Source organism: Impatiens glandulifera, chromosome 8, assembly GCF_907164915.1.
Source record: "Impatiens glandulifera chromosome 8, dImpGla2.1, whole genome shotgun sequence".
In the NCBI taxonomy this organism is placed as follows: domain Eukaryota; kingdom Viridiplantae; phylum Streptophyta; class Magnoliopsida; order Ericales; family Balsaminaceae; genus Impatiens; species Impatiens glandulifera.
In genome coordinates this window covers 38,392,788-38,411,506 of record NC_061869.1, presented here as the reverse complement: position 1 = coordinate 38,411,506, position 18,719 = coordinate 38,392,788, and the positions used below count along the sequence as shown (strand labels likewise).

Here is an 18,719-nt window from a genome sequence, read left to right as displayed (position 1 = left end):
TCTCGGTGAGGTGTGATAGCGACAATAAATGACTCATATTCTCTAGACTTAGGACTCCTAGTGCATAGACAATAAGAAATTTTGTTAAAAGATGTATTGACCAACACTAGTTTTTTTTTTTATGTTATTCTCAAATTAAAATTAAAATTGGAGCTCCCTCTATTATGAAAATAGAAATGTTCATAGAAAATTTTCATTATGATTTATTTTTTTGTAATCAATTGTTTTGAAACATTTGATAATAAAATGTTTGACAATTATAATTACAAATTTCTGATTTTAATATTTCATTTGTTATTTTTATGCGAAATTAAGAACAAAAGAAGATTTATGCTTCTCCCTCCTACAGATATTTTTTTTCAGAGTCTAGTTCAGCACGTTTCTCTTTCTAAATATCTCGTACTCTCTCTTTCTCTCTCTCTAAAAGTCGGTCTTGTTTGCCTAACATAAATTTCTCCAGCCACTCGTTATCTTACAGCACTGTTCCTCCATCCTCCACCTAAAACCCTAACCTTTTGCATCCATCCGCGTTCTTCTTCTCTCATTTACTCCACATCTTTCCCTCTGCCCATACTTTGTACTTATTAGGGTTCATTTTCCTCTCTTGGTTTCTGACAATCGGAGCTTTTATCCTTTTTCGGTTCCTTCTCTGTTGCATTCTTGATTTGCGTCCATTAGGGGATGGGTTGAGCTTAACAATCGTGCTGACCTCATGGAGTGGGACAGCAATTCTGATCTGAGCGGCGACGAGGAGGAGGGAGGGTTTCTTTTGAACGATGGAGGGCCCTTTCCTTTCCCAATCGACAGTTTACTTCAACCGGCGCCTTGTGGCTTCGTTGTCACAGACGCTTTGGAGCCTGACCGTCCCGTAATTTATGTCAATTCCGTGTTCGAGATGGTTACTGGTTATCGTGCTGAAGAGGTCCTCGGTCGGAACTGGTACGAATTTCTTCAATACAACAATTGTCTTTCCTGAAGCAAAATTATTTCAACTTTTTGCATCCAAGCTGGAAATTTCTTTGTTAGTTCGAGGATTAGATGAATTTATTTTTTTGAAAGAATGAAACATTTGATTAGATGGATTTATATTCTGTCATAACGAGTAATTAGATCTGAATCCATTGTGCCTCTTTATAATCGGACATTATAGGCAGTTTGGTGGCCTACAAATATAAAATCTTCTATGTGTTTACCTTCCGATTTGGATTTTCAATACATATAGGTTTGAGACAAGTCTTATAAGGTAAAGGGAGTATTGAAACATTGTCTAGTGAAGCTGGAAATAGTCATCTTTCTGTAGTTGGAATTTCAATGGATTCCAAAATGATTTAGTCATCATTCTCCATGAGTATTGGTTCTTAGTTATCTGTTGTTTATAATTCTCAATTTGGCTCTTGATTGTGATTGTCATGACCCAGTGGCATAGATATATGGAATCAACAATGCATGTACATGGGGATCCAACCTTAGGCAACTATCTATAGAAACCTCTAGAAGAGGAAATTAGCATTTATTAGGTGTTAGAATTTAGTTTGTTATGTATAAAGCACCACTGTCAGATTAGTTAGAGGCTATTTTGATGTAATTCATATCTCTGTCCCGTATTGAATACAGGGTTTTAACCCTCAGTTCTTTTCCTCTCCCTCCGCTTTCTACCAGGTCGGGACAAAACATCAATATTGTTTTCACCTCCAATTTGATATCATTACAACTATATCATTATACTTCAGTCCAAAGTAAAATATTTGAAATTGCTTAGTTCTCTATCAAAAAGAATAAATGAGATTTATATCAATGAGACTTCAATGTTCAACAAAAAATATTTATGTAGAACCACATTGGTGTGAACGGAACAGGTTTAGTGAAATATTCATTTTGTTTGGAGCATTATTTTTTGTTGAAGTTAACTTTCTTCTTGAGAATCATCAACTTAGGGCAATGATTTGATGAATGTAATTAGTTTTATATAAACAGTGAATGTGATTAAGGGGATTGAGGATTTTCATGTCTAGATATGTTTTGGGTTTTTCATTAACTTTGTAGGTGTTTATGCAGTTTCATGATACATTGGTTATTGATTCTGAAGCATAGTTGTCAATAGCATATAGCACTCAATAGCGTCAAAGCTGCTCATGGCTATAGCGTAAGCGTAGCGAGGACTATTTGAAAATAAAGCGTAGAAAACATTTAATGTCAAAAATAAAAACATCAAATGATTGCCTTCATCTTCTTCGTCTAAAAGATCAAATGTGTTAGATGTTTCTATTAATCTTTTCCCCTAGACTTAGATGAAATTGCCTTTGAGCTTCTTAAAAGTGTAGATGAACTTGTATTTGATTGCCTCAATGTATAAGGAGCTTCATCAACTCCAGCAATATCGGCTACATCTTGCCAAGTGAAATCATCACTATCATGAACAAAATCACGCTCTTCATTTAGTATCCCTATCAACCATTCGTTGTCATCATCTGGTTCACTTAATATAGAGGAAATAAGAGAAAAGAAGAGGAGGAATAAGAAAAGGCTAGAGAGAAAAAGTAATGAGAGAAGAAATTTGGAAAGAGGATTAGAGGAGAAGAGAAAAGAATAGGAAGAGGGATAAGAAAAGGAGAAAAGTATTAATAAAAGAGAAGAAGCATGCAAAGAAGAAGAATAGTCAAAAATAAATTTTGAAATTTAAATAAGTGAGAAAATTTTGAGAAGATGTAAAGTCACACATAATATTATTATATATTTGTTTACAAAGCATCGCTTTTTGGGGCAATAGCTTTTGGCGCTGTATGAGCTATAGCGACAAAAGCGGGGCTATTTGAAAGTGCATAGCCTATAGCCCCTTATAGCTACGTATGGTCGTTATGCTATTCGCTGTAGCTGACGCTATTGACTACTATGTTCTGAAGCTTTAGCAGAAAGTTGCCCCATTAACAAAACTATTTGGTGTTATTAAAAAATTGCTTAGTGAAACTGCCCTTCCTAAATTGGTTAAAGGTTTGTTTAGAATTATTGTAAGGCAAAATGACCGTTGTAGTGTGTCTGGCTGCAAAAACTAACTGTACCAAAGAATTTTTTGTCTAGCTTCTAAACTAGGTTAGCTCTATAAGGAAATTGCTAGAAGGAAACCATGAAGAGTCTGATTTTTTAGGATTTTTATGGTTTTTTTTGAAAATATCTTGTTTGATAAAAAAAGTAAGTTATTTGAGATTTTTGTTGGATTAATTACCAAAATGTCCTTTTATATTTTATAAAAATAAAGTAAGGGTATTTTGGTATTTTAGTTGATGAATTAAGTGATTTGATGGTTGAATGGTAGTGATGTGATAGAAAGAGTTTTTCTTAGAAAACCTACAAAACCCAAGAACAAATGAACAAATGAGCATTAGGTATTGTGGAACATGGTGCACTATGTTAAAAGAGCTAGCTAGATACCTAGGAACAAGATCTTCAAGGTCATGGATTTGAGTTTCTTCACACCCAGACCATTTACAAAATAAAAGAAAAAAAATAAGGAACAGGAGCCTTCTCTAGATTTGATAAGAATGACTGTCTAACCAGTAACCAGGTATTTAAAAAATAAAGCTATGTTTTGGTAGTCTCTTAGGCATTGAATAATCAATTAGTACACAAATGGTACCATTTAGAAAAACTTTTTTTATTTACTTATGGCAGTTCGTCGCCACTTTTTTATTAGTTTTCTTTCACCACATATCTACAGCATCAGCAAAAATGTGGGTCCGTGAAATGGTTTCATCTTTTAAAAAAAGAAATGATGAAGTTGAATGCTGATTTTGTAAGTGTCAGAAGAGTTAATTATCTTATTGTTCATTAAACCAAATAAAAAAATATCTAAATTTAAAGTACATGGGATGTAAGTTGATTTAATTAATGTAAGAACTAATGTCGGAAAGTTTGTAAAGACTATTTTACCCTTATTATAAAAAAATTGGACTATTTTTTTATGGTTAAAGTTGTGTTTAGATGCTCTTATTAGAGATTACCAAGTTAAGTAATTCCTAGCTTATCTAATTATCCCAAATTATTTTAGCTTAGTTTGTGTTGAACATAAATAGTTAAGTTATTTTAAATGAATTTTTAAATTAGCTTAGGTCAAATAAACACAACACTTACTTATGTTTGATAAAACTGAAATTAAGTGTTCAATGCTGAATTTTAAGGGTCCAATTAGATAAGTCTGAAAAATAAATGCTTATATGAATTTTAAGTACTGCAAGTTGATTTGATAAAATGTTTAACTAACATGGAAAAAAGTACTTTAAAACTATTTTATCCATTTTACCCTTGCAATGCTGATCACTTGTGGTTTCATCCAGTGAACAAGAGGAGTATTATTGTTAGAGGTCAGCAAAAATTGGGTAAACCCCAACCCAGCCCAAATAGATTTTCTAATAGTTTGGGTAAAGTAGTTATGGTTAAGTCAGCTCAAGTTGGTGTTTAGGTAAAAAAAATGTTCGGGTAGGTGTTATTTTACCCGAAAAATGTATATTTTTGGGAAAGCGATTAAAAAGGTATATGTTATTTTTATATACGTTTTTGCAAATGATAACCAGAATGTTGCAATAAGTTTATTTATTGATGAGAGATGAACGAGGAAATTGATGAATTTTGTAAAATTGTATTAATATCTTAGAAATCAAGTAAATTTAGTTTGATTTAAAATTGTATGCGTTTGAAAGGTCTATTTATGATGCATAATTTATGTAATTTGGTAGAATGAGTTTACCCAAATACTAAACTAAAATACACTCATTATATATAACATTTTAAAATTGAAATACTAGGATATTTTAGCCATTTACAGAAAACAATCCACTACTTAGTCAAACACGATTCTTTTTCAAGAAAATCGAATTTGCACAGGTTTGATTTCTGTGATAATTTTCCATTCTGCATTTAAGATGTGTAATATATCATAGTGTTCTTCTGGTGTTGTTTTAATGCTTGATTCAGATTTCTTGCAAATTTTGGCAGTCGTTTTTTGCAATGCAGAGGTCCATTTGCAAAGAGAAGGCATCCACTTGTGGACTCAATGGTTGTTGCAGAAATAAGAAAATGCCTTGATAAAGGGGTTGAATTCCAAGGAGATTTACTCAATTTTAGGAAAGACGGATCCCCACTTATGAACAAATTGCGGTTAACCCCAATATTCGGCGATGACGATATTATAACACATTATATTGGGGTACAGTTCTTCTCCGAAGCCAATATTGACTTGGGTCCACTGCCGGGATCTTCTACTAAAGAATCTACAGGATCCTCTGATCCTTTCCAATCATCTCTTGTTTCGTATAAACCAAATTTAGATCTAAACCGAGGCTTTGCTCGTGGATCTTGCAGTATCATGCAGTTGAGCGATGAAGTTATGTCTATGAAAATTCTATCCCGGTTGACTCCACGAGATATAGCATCTGTTGGCTCTGTCTGTACACGTTTCTATGAGCTAACACGAAATGAGGATCTATGGAGAATGGTTTGTCAAAACGCTTGGGGAAGTGAAACTACTCGCGTTCTAGAAACAGTGCCTGGAGCAAAACGACTCGGGTGGGGTCGACTTGCTAGGGAACTCACCACTCTTGAAGCCGCAGCTTGGAGAAAGGTAATGATGCAACCCTAAATTTTGTTTATTTATTATTGAAGAAAGACAAAAGACTAAGATAATTCTTAGATAGAAGGAAAAACTCAAAAACCTTATTATTCAAACTGAAAACTGAACTTTTATTAGAATAGTTAGTCCTTATATATAGGTTAACAGTCTATAGGGTTTAGTAAGCTTTTCCTATATTTTTCTCTATTTCGTATCATGGTTCCATCATTCAAAATGATGAAAACCCTAAATTAGTTTTTAGAACTATTGAGAAGATTGGGAAAGAGAATTTTAAAGAGACTTACATCTCATGGGAGGCCAAAAACCAACTGCAACCTCTACTTCCCCTTTGTGTTAATTTTCTTTTATTCCTCGCAATTTTGTTGAACCTGCCCACCTTTGTTGTGTCAATGGACTAAACATATCGAGGTTTTTGGTGATATTGTTGTTTCTGATATCCCATTTGGTTGTGTTTCTGGTTGTAACTCTCTTTTTCGTATTGTTTAAATGTCTTTTTATCAGAAAAGAAAAGACTGAGAATTTTCTTATATTATTATAACAGAACACACTAAATATTCATTAGGTTTATATTTAGGCTATTATTATATAGTTTAGTATGACAAACCTTTCCAATTTTCTCAATTTGGTATCAGGTGACTGTCCAAGGTGCTGTGGAACCTTCTCGATGCAATTTTAGTGCATGTGCGGTTGGAAACAGGGTTGTTCTTTTTGGCGGAGAAGGAGTTAATATGCAACCAATGAACGATACTTTCGTATTGGACTTGAATTCAAGCAAACCAGAATGGCAACATATTAAAGTAAGCTCTCCTCCTCCCGGCCGATGGGGCCATACTCTATCGTGCATGAATGGTTCCAATCTAGTTGTATTTGGAGGCTGCGGGACCCAAGGTTTACTTAATGACGTTTTCGTTTTGGATTTGGACGCAAAGCAACCGACTTGGCGAGAAATCTCGAGCTTGGCTCCTCCGCTACCGAGATCATGGCACAGCTCATGCACACTGGACGGTACAAAGCTAATAGTCTCCGGTGGTTGTGCTGATTCCGGGGTTCTCCTCAGCGACACCTATCTACTCGACCTATCAATGGAGCACCCTATTTGGAGAGAAATCCCGATGTCGTGGACACCTCCTTCGCGTTTAGGTCACACGCTCTCCGTTTACGACGGAGAGAAGATTTTGATGTTCGGAGGCCTCGCCAAGAGTGGGCCCCTCCGGTTTCGCTCAAGCGATGTGTTCACGATGGATCTTAGCGAGGATGAACCGTGTTGGAGATGTGTGACCGGAAGTGGAATGCCAGGGGCTGGTAATCCCGGGGGTATAGCGCCTCCCCCAAGGCTCGATCATGTTGCGGTTAGCCTCCCGGGTGGTAGAATACTTGTTTTTGGTGGGTCGGTGGCGGGTCTTCATTCCGCATCGCAACTTTATATTCTTGACCCGACCGATGAAAAACCCACATGGAGGTTATTAAACGTACCGGGTAGGCCACCTCGATTCGCGTGGGGACATAGCACTTGTGTTGTTGGAGGAACAAGGGCGATTGTGCTCGGTGGTCAAACCGGGGAGGAATGGATGCTGAGTGATCTACATGAGCTGTCACTAGCTAGTTCGGTTATTTGAAATGGAAGAACCCAATCAATACCTTGTATGGATTATTTTTTATGATCCGATTCGTTTTGTGGTTAAAAAGAAACATGTTTTAGGTATGTTCTTATGGGGTATTGGTTGGTGGGTTGTGTAAATGTAGGCATATATTGTTATAGTAGGCTATTTTGTCGCTGAAAAAAAGGGGTTCTACAATGAGACAGATGACATGAGAATGGAGAAAGAGCGGAAGTCTGTAAATATTGAATGAATGGGATACTTCTACGGTTTGGTTCTACATGGTGGTGAAGGGACTTGATTTTTACCTAATAGCATATATTGGTGGAAAGGTTGGTTTTTAATTCATAGTTTTAGTATTGTTTGTGGATGAATTTTGATTATTGGCCTTTGGGATATATAATGCATTTCTTTTTTCCACTATCCTTTTTTTTTTTATAGTGTTTCAATTTTGTTAATTCACAAATTTTATCCATGCTTTAACTTACTTTTATTTATTATTTTCTTTAAATTTTCTTTATATATAATTTTATTATTTGCAAATGAATAATTATTATTTTGAGATCCATATATATAAAATTTGATTTTTCTATTTTAGACAATTTTGACATATATATCTGAGAACGTCTCCAATCTAATTTTGCTTTATAATATATATATATATATATATATATATATATATATATATATTTAATATATAATTATATAAATTATAAAATAATTAAAACAAATTCATTAAAATATCTTACAAATAACATTAAAAATATTTTGTTATATATATAATATATATATATATAAATATATTTAATATATAATTATATAAATTATAAAATAATTAAAACAAATTCATTAAAATATCTTATAAATAACATTAAAAATATTTTGTTATAAATATAAATATATTTAATATATAATTATATAAATTATAAAATAATTTGTACAAATTAATTTAAATATATCACAACTAAATTTATAAATATATAGATTAATTGTGACAAAATAATTAGGTATTTTTTATATTTATATTTATATATATATATATATATATATAAATAATATGACATAATTAATACAAATTAATTTAAATACATAATAAATAAAATAATAAATATATTTTTATATATAATTATATTTAATATAAAATTATATATAATATAAAATAATTAATATATTTTATTTATATAGTCAAATGAAACAAATTTTATATTAAATATTTACTGAATAAAATGAAGCAAGCTTCCTTCAGTTTGTTTTACAGCACCATGTAAGAACAGAATTGTGTGCTTGTAAAACGGAGTGAAAGGTTAACTACTTTGCGCTTCTCATTAACTCGGACATAAATTTTGGTTCTGGATATCTATCTTTATTTTAACCCGCCGCTTAATTTAATAATAAAATAATAAAATTGAGTTATGATTGGTCCAGAACAGAGGAACAGATAATTCGGTAGCAGAAGATCTTATTTGGTCTATTAGGTGTTTTATATTTTTTAATTCTTACAATAAAAAAATAATAAACCAACACTAATATAAAAAAAAAATTCTAAATTGTTTATTTGTTTTGGTTTATTTAATTTATCCACTTATTTATATCATTTTTAAATTTATTTAAATAATATGTAATTTAACTATTTTATTATTCAATTGATACGATACCACTTCTAAAAAAAATATTTATTTTTAATCCTTTGCAATGAGCTTATATATAAATTTAAAAATAATTTCAATTGCTCGAAATATTTAAAATTATAAATCGGGGTTAAAATGAGTGTCTACAAACGTCGTATAGGTGAATAATTGGGTTAATCCAACTTGTATTACTCAATCCATATTCAACTAAAATTTAATGTACCTAACTTGTAACTCAACCCGTATTATTCACTAATGTATATGTTGGGTATGTATTTGACTCATTTAACATGTTTTTATATGTTTAATATATTTTGTCTCAATTAACAAATGTTTAATTCGTTTAACAAATATTTGACTTGTTATATACCTCATTTAACATGCATTTGATAAAAAAAAAATTGACTCGTTTAATATACTGATTCATTAAATATGTTTTATCCCATATAACAAATATTTGACTTGTTTAATTATGTTTTTGAGTCGTTTAACACGTTTTTGAATAATTTATCATGTTTTTAACTCGTTTATAAATTTTTATCTATTTAATGCATTATTTATTAATTCAACGTGTTTTTGACTTATCACATTTTATTTTCTTTAACACTTTATAATTATAAAATTAAATTTATAAATTAAAAAAATTAATATTATATTTATGAATTAAAAGGAGAGGAAAATTGAGGAAGAAATTGGTGAAAAAGAGCACAGCTCACTCATGTTTGTGAGCCCTAAAACAGAGGACAAGGGTGGGGAGGAGCTGAAGCAGAGGACATGTGATCGGCTGAAGTTAGGTGGGAGAGTTAAAAAAAAATAATTAAAATTATTTTATTTGGGATATAAGTAACCTAATTCAACTTAAATTACACCAAACCTAAATTAACACAACCCAAATTTAATTTAATTAAATATATATATATATATATATATATTTTTGTCCAAATTCAAATTTTGGGCTTGAGTCAACTTAAATATGTTCAATCATAGTAATAATAATAGTGTTGTAGATGACATCGGTAGAATATAACCAAAAGATAATAAGAATAATAACTCAACTATTTAAGTCTGCTATATATGTTACCAGGTCTGGCCCTGGGATGGGTAAGTCCGACAAACACCATTTTTATTAAAATTAGTTAGATATTTAATTAAATTTATTATAATTTTAAACATAAATTATAGTATCTTAGTGGTTAAAGATAAAAACTTAAATTTTGTATTTGGTTAGTGTTTCCAATCCCATTCAAAACCATTTTTTTATTAGTTTTTTAAACTAGTCCTATGGCAAAAAAATATCTACTTTTTTTCTATCGAGGGCTGAGTCAACCCAAAACTCAGAACCGACACTGTATGTTACTTCGAACCAAACATTTCAACAACTACCATAAAACTCAAACTTCACTCACTTACATTGCATGTTTCAAATATGATTTCAAATATTCGCCACCCATGACAATGTATGAAAATGTGAGACGTCGTTTCAACATACACAAGACAAATTTGACAACGACTAATAATATTACAACTTGTATATATTAATCTGTTATTCGTCAAAATCTTATCATTAATAGCACTTCGGCCAAAGAACGAAATTTTTGAAAGAATCTTAGACTCGTACAATTTCTTCCAACATTAATAGTATAAAAGAGAACTACACAAACAAAATAACAATATCTAACATGTAAACAAATCAATGTTTTACCACCACATAATATTATGTCACTCATATAAACTTTGAGAAACATGTTTAATTTTAAAGTATACGTTCACATCCCTTATTATCCCAATAATGGAATCTTTATTTAGTTTACAAGACATATTTAGTTATTCTTTGATAAATAAACAACCATGAAACATAAACAATATTTTTTAACAGATAATTCAAATCAGCCTTATTATTCAAAGTTTCCAATCCCTTCCCCAGATGATCGTTGGCGCAACAGACTTAATGATCATAGTTTTGGGCGTGTAGTAGAAATCAGTCCATCATTGAGGGTTCTAGAAGCATCTAGAACTAGAGGCTCGAACTCAACATCCTCAAGCTCCTCAAAACATTTTTTCACTGTTTCTTCCTTCACTTCCTCTAAAGTTGAGGGATTCCACTGTTAATTAATTAACTAAAATTATTAATATTAATTTGAGTAACAAGTAGTAAAATATTGAATAACAAGTAAATGGTTTGAAGGTTAGTTATGATAGTTAACTAAGAAAAAATAATAAAAAGTTTACCTGAGGCTTTTTATCCCTTTCGATTAACATCGCTCTTATACCCTGTTTATGTTTAAATATATGCACATTAATTATTGGATAACAATTTAAATATATTAAAAACAATATTACAACCTCTGTGGCGTCGTTTTGAAATCTTATTGAAAGATTGACATTATAATCATGAACAAAGCATTTTTCAAGATTTTGCATCCGCCCTTCTCTAATCTGCAACAAATATTAAAGAAAATAAATTAATTAAAGAAAAACACAAGTGAAACATCTAGACTGATTTAGATGATCACACTATTACAAGATCAAATCATTTACCAATTTGAGGAAGATTTTTAGGTTTGTTGGGGAACCATATTTCATTGATCTTATAGCATGGAGAATCAATTTATCCTCATTCTTCATAGAGATATCCACCTATAACCGAGTTTGTAATCGAGAAAAATTAGTCATAAGATAGACTTAGTTAACTATATATTAGAACTAACAAAAAAAAATCCAAGATTAGAAATTACCAACGATGATAATATAGATTCAACTGTTGCCTTTGAAAAACATTCGTTGATCATCTTCAATCTACAAGAATTATTAAAATTTTATAAAATGTATATAAGCCTTAAACTAGTTATTTACCAATATATATAAATAAGAAACATTAATCATATTTGTGCTTCTAATAATGGAAACCATTTTTAACATTTATAATTTAGTTAAGATATCCTAAATTTTAAAATTATTCATAAAAGTATCTATAATCTATTTGCATTATAAATATCACTTTTGTAATGAGTCCATGTTTTATATGATTTTCCGATGCGGCATATTACAAATTTTCCAACTTAGTTAGATGTCGTTTTCTCATTAATAATTCCAGTCTCCACAATTATTACTAGAGAAGTAACCCATGTGACACACCCTACTATTATCGAAACTAACAACATTACAATGTTTTCTTGTGCTAAAGATGTCATTAATTGACTATTATTTCAAATAATTTTGTTTATAACTAATTAATAAGTAATTAAGAGGAAAGGATTCTCACTTCTTGAGTGGACTGTCTTGTTTTAAGGAAGGTGTAAGAGCATATTTGTTAATGGTCTCATTAACTTTTGAGATGTTCATTGTGAGTGATGAACCGGCTACCTCCTCCAATTCACTCTCCATAAGAACAAGATCCTAATAAAATAGAGCATTTCCACCAAAACATTTGGTGTAAAAAATTATTTTAAAATACAATCAATTAAGCAGCCAAAAAAATTTAATACCTTGGAATGAACAAAATGAGTTGCAAGACCGCATGCAATCATATCAGCCCCATCTATTCTAGCTCCCGTAAATCCCAAGTATTCACCTGTGGATAAATTAATAATTTTAAATTTCCACTTTTAAAATAGTAATTTTCAAAACATGTCAATTTTAATTTTTTTAGACCATGATAATCAATTACGAATTCAAAAATTAGAATTATATTAGGCATTTAATTTTTTAAGGTGGACTTCAAAAAGTAAAAAAAGAAAAATAATATGTAGTCAGGAAGAATTAAACGACAAATGTGATTGGGAAAGATTGTCACGTTAAGTCACTAGACAACTAATTTAACTATTATAATTAAAATTATAAAAACACTTAATTAATTATATTAAATTAAAAATATAAGATAATTATCAATTAAATTATTAATCAGACCCTCAATTTTTTTCACTCAAAATAAATATAATATAATCATCGCATAAGCAACTTTTCTTCTAGTTTAGCGGTAACAAAAATTAGTTACTCTCTAACCTCCTTAAGGTCCTGGATTCTCGAGCCTAAAGTGTTCTCGAATAGAATCTTAGTGTAATGTTTCAACATTTAATCACTCAAAAGATGTAACTTTGATTATAGAACTCTTCCTAATTAATTACTTACCAAAGTAACCTGGAAGCCTAGACAAGAAATAACCGGCACCCACATTTGGAACAAGTCCCATTGATATCTCTGGCATTGAAAATATCTGATAGAAATTCAAATAACAGTATTTTTAGAAATAATTCAAATATAAAATAAACTAAAAAAATGTTCAAATTATAGTAAAACATTACAGTATTCTCAGTAACAATTTGAAATGTTGCAAATGTAGACATGGCCGCACCTCCTCCCATTGCCAATCCATTCACAAGGGTTACCTGTACAAAAATGTACATGGAGTTAATTATTCATTTTGAAAAACAATTTATTAAACAAACCAATGTATCTAATAGTGAAAGAAATAATTAAATTTATTTTACTTAATAAACATGCTACTCGAATTTTTCCATTACTTTTAAAACTGACTCAAATAGATTTTAGGTATCATTTATTAGTTTTAAAAAAAAATAAAGTTTAACCTTCAAACTTCTATTGTTTTTGTAGATAATTTTCTATAATTGATCGTATTATGATATCGTATTATGATATCGATAGAATTAACCAAAAGAATGTGACCAAAAGTAATTTGATTAAAGCATAAAAATATATTGCAATTTGAGGAATTAAGTCACTAGATAGAGATTTACTTAATTACCAAATCTGAAAATTTAAAAATAAAATCCTATTATTATGATAACCAGGGAAAATTAATTAAACATGGATATTGGCTTAAGTGTTCTCTTACCAGGGGCTTCTTATACGTGGCGATTAAGTGAAGTAATGTTAAAAGCTTGTAGTAATATTTTGCTGCAAAACTCCAATGACCTGATTTATCAATTTAAAATTGATGAAAAATATTAGATAGGAATTTTTTTTCTATCAAAAGAATTCCAATATTATTTTTCTGTTTAATTAATTAAAAATAAAAATAAAAACTCATTAAGAGATTATTAATCATCATAAAACACGTCAATTGTTAAAATGATTTTATCAACAAAAATGTATTGATCATGAAGAAAATTCAAATTATCTGAGTAATTAAATGATTGACTATTATATTACTACCATTATCTCTTTTTCTACTCCAAAATGATACCATCACATTAAGTAAAATATTGATTTGTAGTATGATATTATGGTTAAGTAATGGTCTAAATTTTAAGTATCTTGTTACATACAGTTTGTTTAAGATTTTTTTTTTGGAATTAAAGGAGAATTAATATCATACCCCACGATCATTATCTCTCACTTAAACTCAAAGCGCTTTCAGATGAAATTGAACTCGTGACATTTTGGTCTCTTAAGTCGACTCTTATCACTGAATTACCTTCATAAGGTTATACTTATATTTCTAACCAATTTGTCTAGGTTTTACTATATCACTCATAATAGTTAACCCTTTTGTGGAAGGTAATCATAAGCATAATTCATGTGAATCTTTCCATTTTATTTCTCTATCTGTACTTTTTTTGTGTTTCATACTTTTATTTTTGATTAGTAAATGACTAAAGTAGTTTAAAGCAAATACATTTGATGTATAGAGGAGTTTATATTTAACACATTTTTTTTCCTAGTTAGAGGTTGATATTTTTGTTAGCAGGATGTTTTTTTGGGTTTAATCTGGTTTAATTTTATGGAGTATATTTAGTTTAAGTTGAATTATTTTTTATATTTCTTGTTGATTCGGTTCCAATTAGTTTATTTTGAATTCATTTAATGATTCATTACAATTAACTAAAGCGATCCATGAGAAAGATTAATATGATTGCACCTTAGATTTTTACTCATTTTCTTTCATAATTTGACAAAGATGTAGAACATTTACCTGCAGTTCCCAATCCTAGAAGAGATACAACATCAGCACCAGCTGAAAATGCTTTTCCGTTTCCCTGCATTGCATGCAATATACTTTCATTTATGACCAATTAATATCATTATTATTTTAGGGCTTTAAGGGGAATATTTGCCTCGTTATAACTATTATTCTTAAGCAGGATTTCCTCAAACCATTCAAGAGTTGTATGATTGAAGAAAAATGCGGAATTATTATTATTAATTTAGAGTGAGTTAACACATCTTATAATAATAATAATGTTTTTCACTCTAATTTAAGATTAAGTCATATTTAGTAAAAATTGAACTAAAACATAAACATAAGGCAAAACTATAAAAAAATGACTAATGCTCGAACTAAAATATAAACATATGAGTCTCCAACGTGTGCTTATTTATAAAGTTCACCCACTTACACTTATAATTATGATGCAAAATTACTACTAAAATAACCCAGATCAAAAGTCAAATAACTTCTTAGTCTTCTAAAGAAAATGAAAACAAAAATCTGGAGAATTTGCACTATATATATTCACATTACAGAAAACATAAAATCTCTAGTAATTAAGGAACTCACCTTAATCATCACAAGGTTAACATTAGGATCTTCCTCAAATTCTTTTAAGTTCTTCAATAATTCTAAAATCTGCATATTATAATCAATTTTAAGTTATTGAAAATGTGTCACATCCTATTTGATAACCTAATGATCAATCCACCCAACAACAACTACTATCTAAAAAAAAAAACTACTAATTATATCCCAAATTTAAAGATAAATTAGGAACAAAGTCAACTCCAAAGAATAATTGTGAATAATTTTTTTCAATCATATATTATTTATTAGAGAATGCACCTTATATTTATGATTCCACCATCATTTTAAGACCCTAATTTGTTCTTTTAGACAAATTACTTTTAATTAAAATATAAACTAATTTTTATTTATATATAGAATAACAAAATTCAATATAGAAATGTTCAATATTTAATTCTTAACACAGTTTTTTTTTTTTTTTTAAATCTCTCAAACTAAATCTTAATGAATAAATCTAACTAAAAATAAGGGAACACTAGTTTAGGGTTTCACCACAACAATAAAGTTGAGTAACTATAATTTCACAAGTCATTTTTGTGATAAAATTGTATGACTTTACAAATGGATAGATAAACGTGAAAGGCTCCTTTAACCATGTTAGAGCTAATAAATAAATATCGAGGAGCATTTATAATGTCAACGAGGGTACACAAAATGGAAAAAAGAATATTTTTTAAGAAAATAAAAGTGTCAGGTTCAATTTTTTTAAAATTCTTTAAACTAAAGTGAGGGGTCAAGACTCCATCTTACAAAACTTCATAGAGATGTACAAATTGTTCACGACGAATATACATATAAATCTTGAATCGAATTATTTTTCTCTTTTTGTTTTTATGACTAATGTTTCTCGTTAATAATACTTCTATTTTGAGATGGAGAATAATTATAAAATGTTGTTGAACAAAAAACATCTGTGATAATAAAAGTGAGAAACAAATTAAAATAGAAGAACAAAAAATCATGATAATAATAAAACGGTGCATAACAATTTGCCACAAAAATAAAACATAAAAAATGAGTTCACAAAGTCTATTATCATTCAATTTATTTCTACCGGAGATTAAAATGACAAAAATGCACATGAATAATGTGAATTATTTTATGAACTTTCTTGTGTGCATTATAAAATAAATATTCAATATCAATTGAAAGATCAAAATTGCTCATTTAATTTTCTAATTATTGTATTTTACTGTGGTCATTGATTTATGCTTGATCACCACTTAGATTATGTTTTAAGTATGGAAATTGTCTAGGAAAATACAGTAAATTATTTGGGATTTCCCGTTTTTGAGATTTTTTAATAAAATTACATCAAGTCGTTTTTCTAAAAAAAAAAATAAAAAAAAATAAATATATTCTCAACCTCATGTGAACTCTTAACAAATTAAAATGATATGGTAATGGACTGACCTCTTCGTGTTGCTTTATTTCATACATTCTTGTTTTCTTAAACATAAATTTTAATTTTAATCTTGTTTATTCTTCGAGATTTATTTTGGTTAATATTAAATTTATAGGTGACTTGTGTTGCTTAAGTACTATACTAGGTTGAATGTGTTTTTTAATTATGCTAAAGAAGGTTAAAACAATATTCTTATTTATCTCGGTAATTAAGATTGTTAACTTTTGTAAAGATATGTTTGGATAAGTACGAAGTTGAAAATGAAATGAAAATAAAATTGGAATTAGAATTAGAAATGAAATTCTAATTTCAATTCCAATATATTTGACATTAAATTACAAATCAATGGTTATGATTATAAAAATTATAAAATTATAAATAAATTCTAATTTCTATATTTAAAATATTTATAATAATTATATATATATATATTATCAATATTATTAAAATATTGATTTGACACAAATTATTAAAATAAGTACAGTACCAAAAGTTTTGTCCATTAATCAATTCTTATTAAACAAAAAAACATTCAAGATGTTAACTATGGATAGAATATATTAATTTCTTAAAACAAAATAAAATAATATTAATTTGAAACGATAAGTTCCTAATTTTAAGAAAATAAAATATGGATGGAACATATTAATTTCTTAAATAAAAAAATTATATTTGTTCAAAATGGTTAATTTATTAAATAAAAATAAATAAATAAAATAATTTATTTGTGTGAAATGTGTTAAATGATATAACAATAAGATATTTTATTTAAAAACTATAAAACAATAAATATTAGAATTACAATTAAAACTAAAAAAATAGTAGAATTGAGAATAATAAAATAAAATTGATTTAAATTTTATTAAAATTTTAATTTCAATTCTTAATCTTGAATGCCCAAACTTAAGAATTTAAACTATACTCCAATTTAAATTATATAGTTACCAAATACACCATAAATATAGTCTTTAGGCTTGCCCAACTAGTAATATTGGTTTATATATAGAAATAGAGGTGCACATGGTGGGCTCGGTGAAATTAGTCGTCTTAAGATATAAAAAGTCACGAATTCATTTATTGTTTTATTTTTAAAAATTTATGACTCATTGTAACCGACTAATAATGTCGTATTGTGGCTACATATTCTATAATGAAGTATCTTTATATTTTATTGTCACATTTACTTCTTATTTGTAGATGAAGTGTTTAATTAAAATTTAGTTAAAAAACAATCACTTTAATTTTGAACTTTAATAATTTCTAATCATGATCTTGATTATGAATATTGATACAAAATAGATGCATGTAAAGCAAATTGTGAAATGGATATGTGAGTACCATTTTATAATTGATACTGTTTAGTTTAGTAGGCCGGTTTAATATCATCTTTCTTACTTTAGAATTCATTCCCAAGAACAGTACCTGCATTAACATAATTCACACAACTTATGATTAATTAGCCTGATTGAAATTAATTTTACTTAAAAACAATAGAAATTCGAAAGATTATGGTGGAATGGAAATTGAAATAAATAATTTTTAGGGTTTAAATAAAAAAAATAAAATTTAAATATTAAAATTATTAGAATAGTTCAATAAACTTCAAGTTTTCATGTTTAATTTTCACTTAACAAAATATTTTTATTTAAAGCATGTCATTTTAGTGTAAAATCATGATAGAAATTTCAATAAATACAGATCACAAAATAAATATTATATATAAATAAAAAGGCAAAATACATATTATATATAAATAAACAATCTCACTATTTTAAAGATTAAGAATGGTCTTTTATATCTTTGCAAATCATTTTTTTAAGATTATGTTTTTCTAAATTATTCTATTCTAATTAAAATTGGATTTGTTATGATTACAAATATTTGAATTAAAAGTATTTTCAAATAAATAAATTTATCTAAGATAAAATAT

General features: G+C 28.6%; 3 protein-coding genes across 4 annotated transcripts; 1 reads left to right on the top strand and 2 right to left on the bottom strand.

The window, feature by feature from the left end:
* The first annotated feature begins 388 nt into the window (after window positions 1–388).
* Window positions 389–7,639, top strand: LOC124911194 (adagio protein 1-like). Of its 2 annotated transcripts, none has more exons than XM_047451643.1 (3): window positions 389–939; window positions 4,987–5,611; window positions 6,253–7,639. In XM_047451643.1, the coding sequence occupies exons 1-3, from the start codon at window positions 713–715 to the stop codon at window positions 7,234–7,236; spliced, it is 1,836 nt and encodes a 611-aa protein (XP_047307599.1). In that variant the 5' UTR covers window positions 389–712; the 3' UTR covers window positions 7,237–7,639. The 2 variants fall into 2 exon arrangements, with proteins under 2 accessions (XP_047307599.1, XP_047307601.1); XM_047451645.1 differs by having other exon boundaries at window positions 801–939; window positions 5,005–5,611.
* Window positions 7,640–10,560: 2,921 nt separating this feature from the next.
* Window positions 10,561–11,719, bottom strand: LOC124912390 (3-hydroxyisobutyryl-CoA hydrolase-like protein 5). Its single transcript, XM_047453003.1, has 4 exons — window positions 11,582–11,719; window positions 11,385–11,483; window positions 11,076–11,282; window positions 10,561–10,948 (listed from the first exon to the last, which is right to left on the bottom strand). Exons 1-4 carry the CDS (start codon window positions 11,633–11,635, stop codon window positions 10,799–10,801), a joined length of 510 nt encoding a protein of 169 aa, XP_047308959.1. The 5' UTR covers window positions 11,636–11,719; the 3' UTR covers window positions 10,561–10,798.
* A 376-nt stretch (window positions 11,720–12,095) lies between these two features.
* LOC124912387 (3-hydroxyisobutyryl-CoA hydrolase 1-like) lies at window positions 12,096–18,217 on the bottom strand. Its single transcript, XM_047453000.1, has 8 exons — window positions 18,128–18,217; window positions 15,364–15,432; window positions 14,779–14,842; window positions 13,699–13,778; window positions 13,148–13,231; window positions 12,975–13,059; window positions 12,332–12,417; window positions 12,096–12,242 (listed from the first exon to the last, which is right to left on the bottom strand). Exons 1-8 carry the CDS (start codon window positions 18,215–18,217, stop codon window positions 12,105–12,107), a joined length of 696 nt encoding a protein of 231 aa, XP_047308956.1. The 3' UTR covers window positions 12,096–12,104.
* Window positions 18,218–18,719: the final 502 nt, after the last annotated feature.

Excerpts from the sequence above, each read along its gene's own strand:
- LOC124911194 (XM_047451643.1), top strand. The coding sequence starts at position 713 with ATGGAGTGGGACAGCAATTCTGATCTGAGCGGCGACGAGGAGGAGGGA. Across the intron at positions 940-4,986 it reads GAGGTCCTCGGTCGGAACTG|TCGTTTTTTGCAATGCAGAG; the intron begins GTACGAATTTCT and ends AAATTTTGGCAG. Across the intron at positions 5,612-6,252 it reads AAGCCGCAGCTTGGAGAAAG|GTGACTGTCCAAGGTGCTGT; the intron begins GTAATGATGCAA and ends ATTTGGTATCAG.
- LOC124912387 (XM_047453000.1), bottom strand. The coding sequence starts at position 18,217 with ATGCAGGTACTGTTCTTGGGAATGAATTCTAAAGTAAGAAAGATGATA. Across the intron at positions 13,060-13,147 it reads AAATTGTTACTGAGAATACT|ATATTTTCAATGCCAGAGAT; the intron begins GTAATGTTTTAC and ends AATTTCTATCAG. Across the intron at positions 12,243-12,331 it reads CTCATTTTGTTCATTCCAAG|GATCTTGTTCTTATGGAGAG; the intron begins GTATTAAATTTT and ends CTATTTTATTAG.
- LOC124912390 (XM_047453003.1), bottom strand. The coding sequence starts at position 11,635 with ATGATCAACGAATGTTTTTCAAAGGCAACAGTTGAATCTATATTATCA. Across the intron at positions 11,283-11,384 it reads TAAAAATCTTCCTCAAATTG|ATTAGAGAAGGGCGGATGCA; the intron begins GTAAATGATTTG and ends TATTTGTTGCAG. Across the intron at positions 10,949-11,075 it reads AAAGGGATAAAAAGCCTCAG|TGGAATCCCTCAACTTTAGA; the intron begins GTAAACTTTTTA and ends ATTAATTAACAG.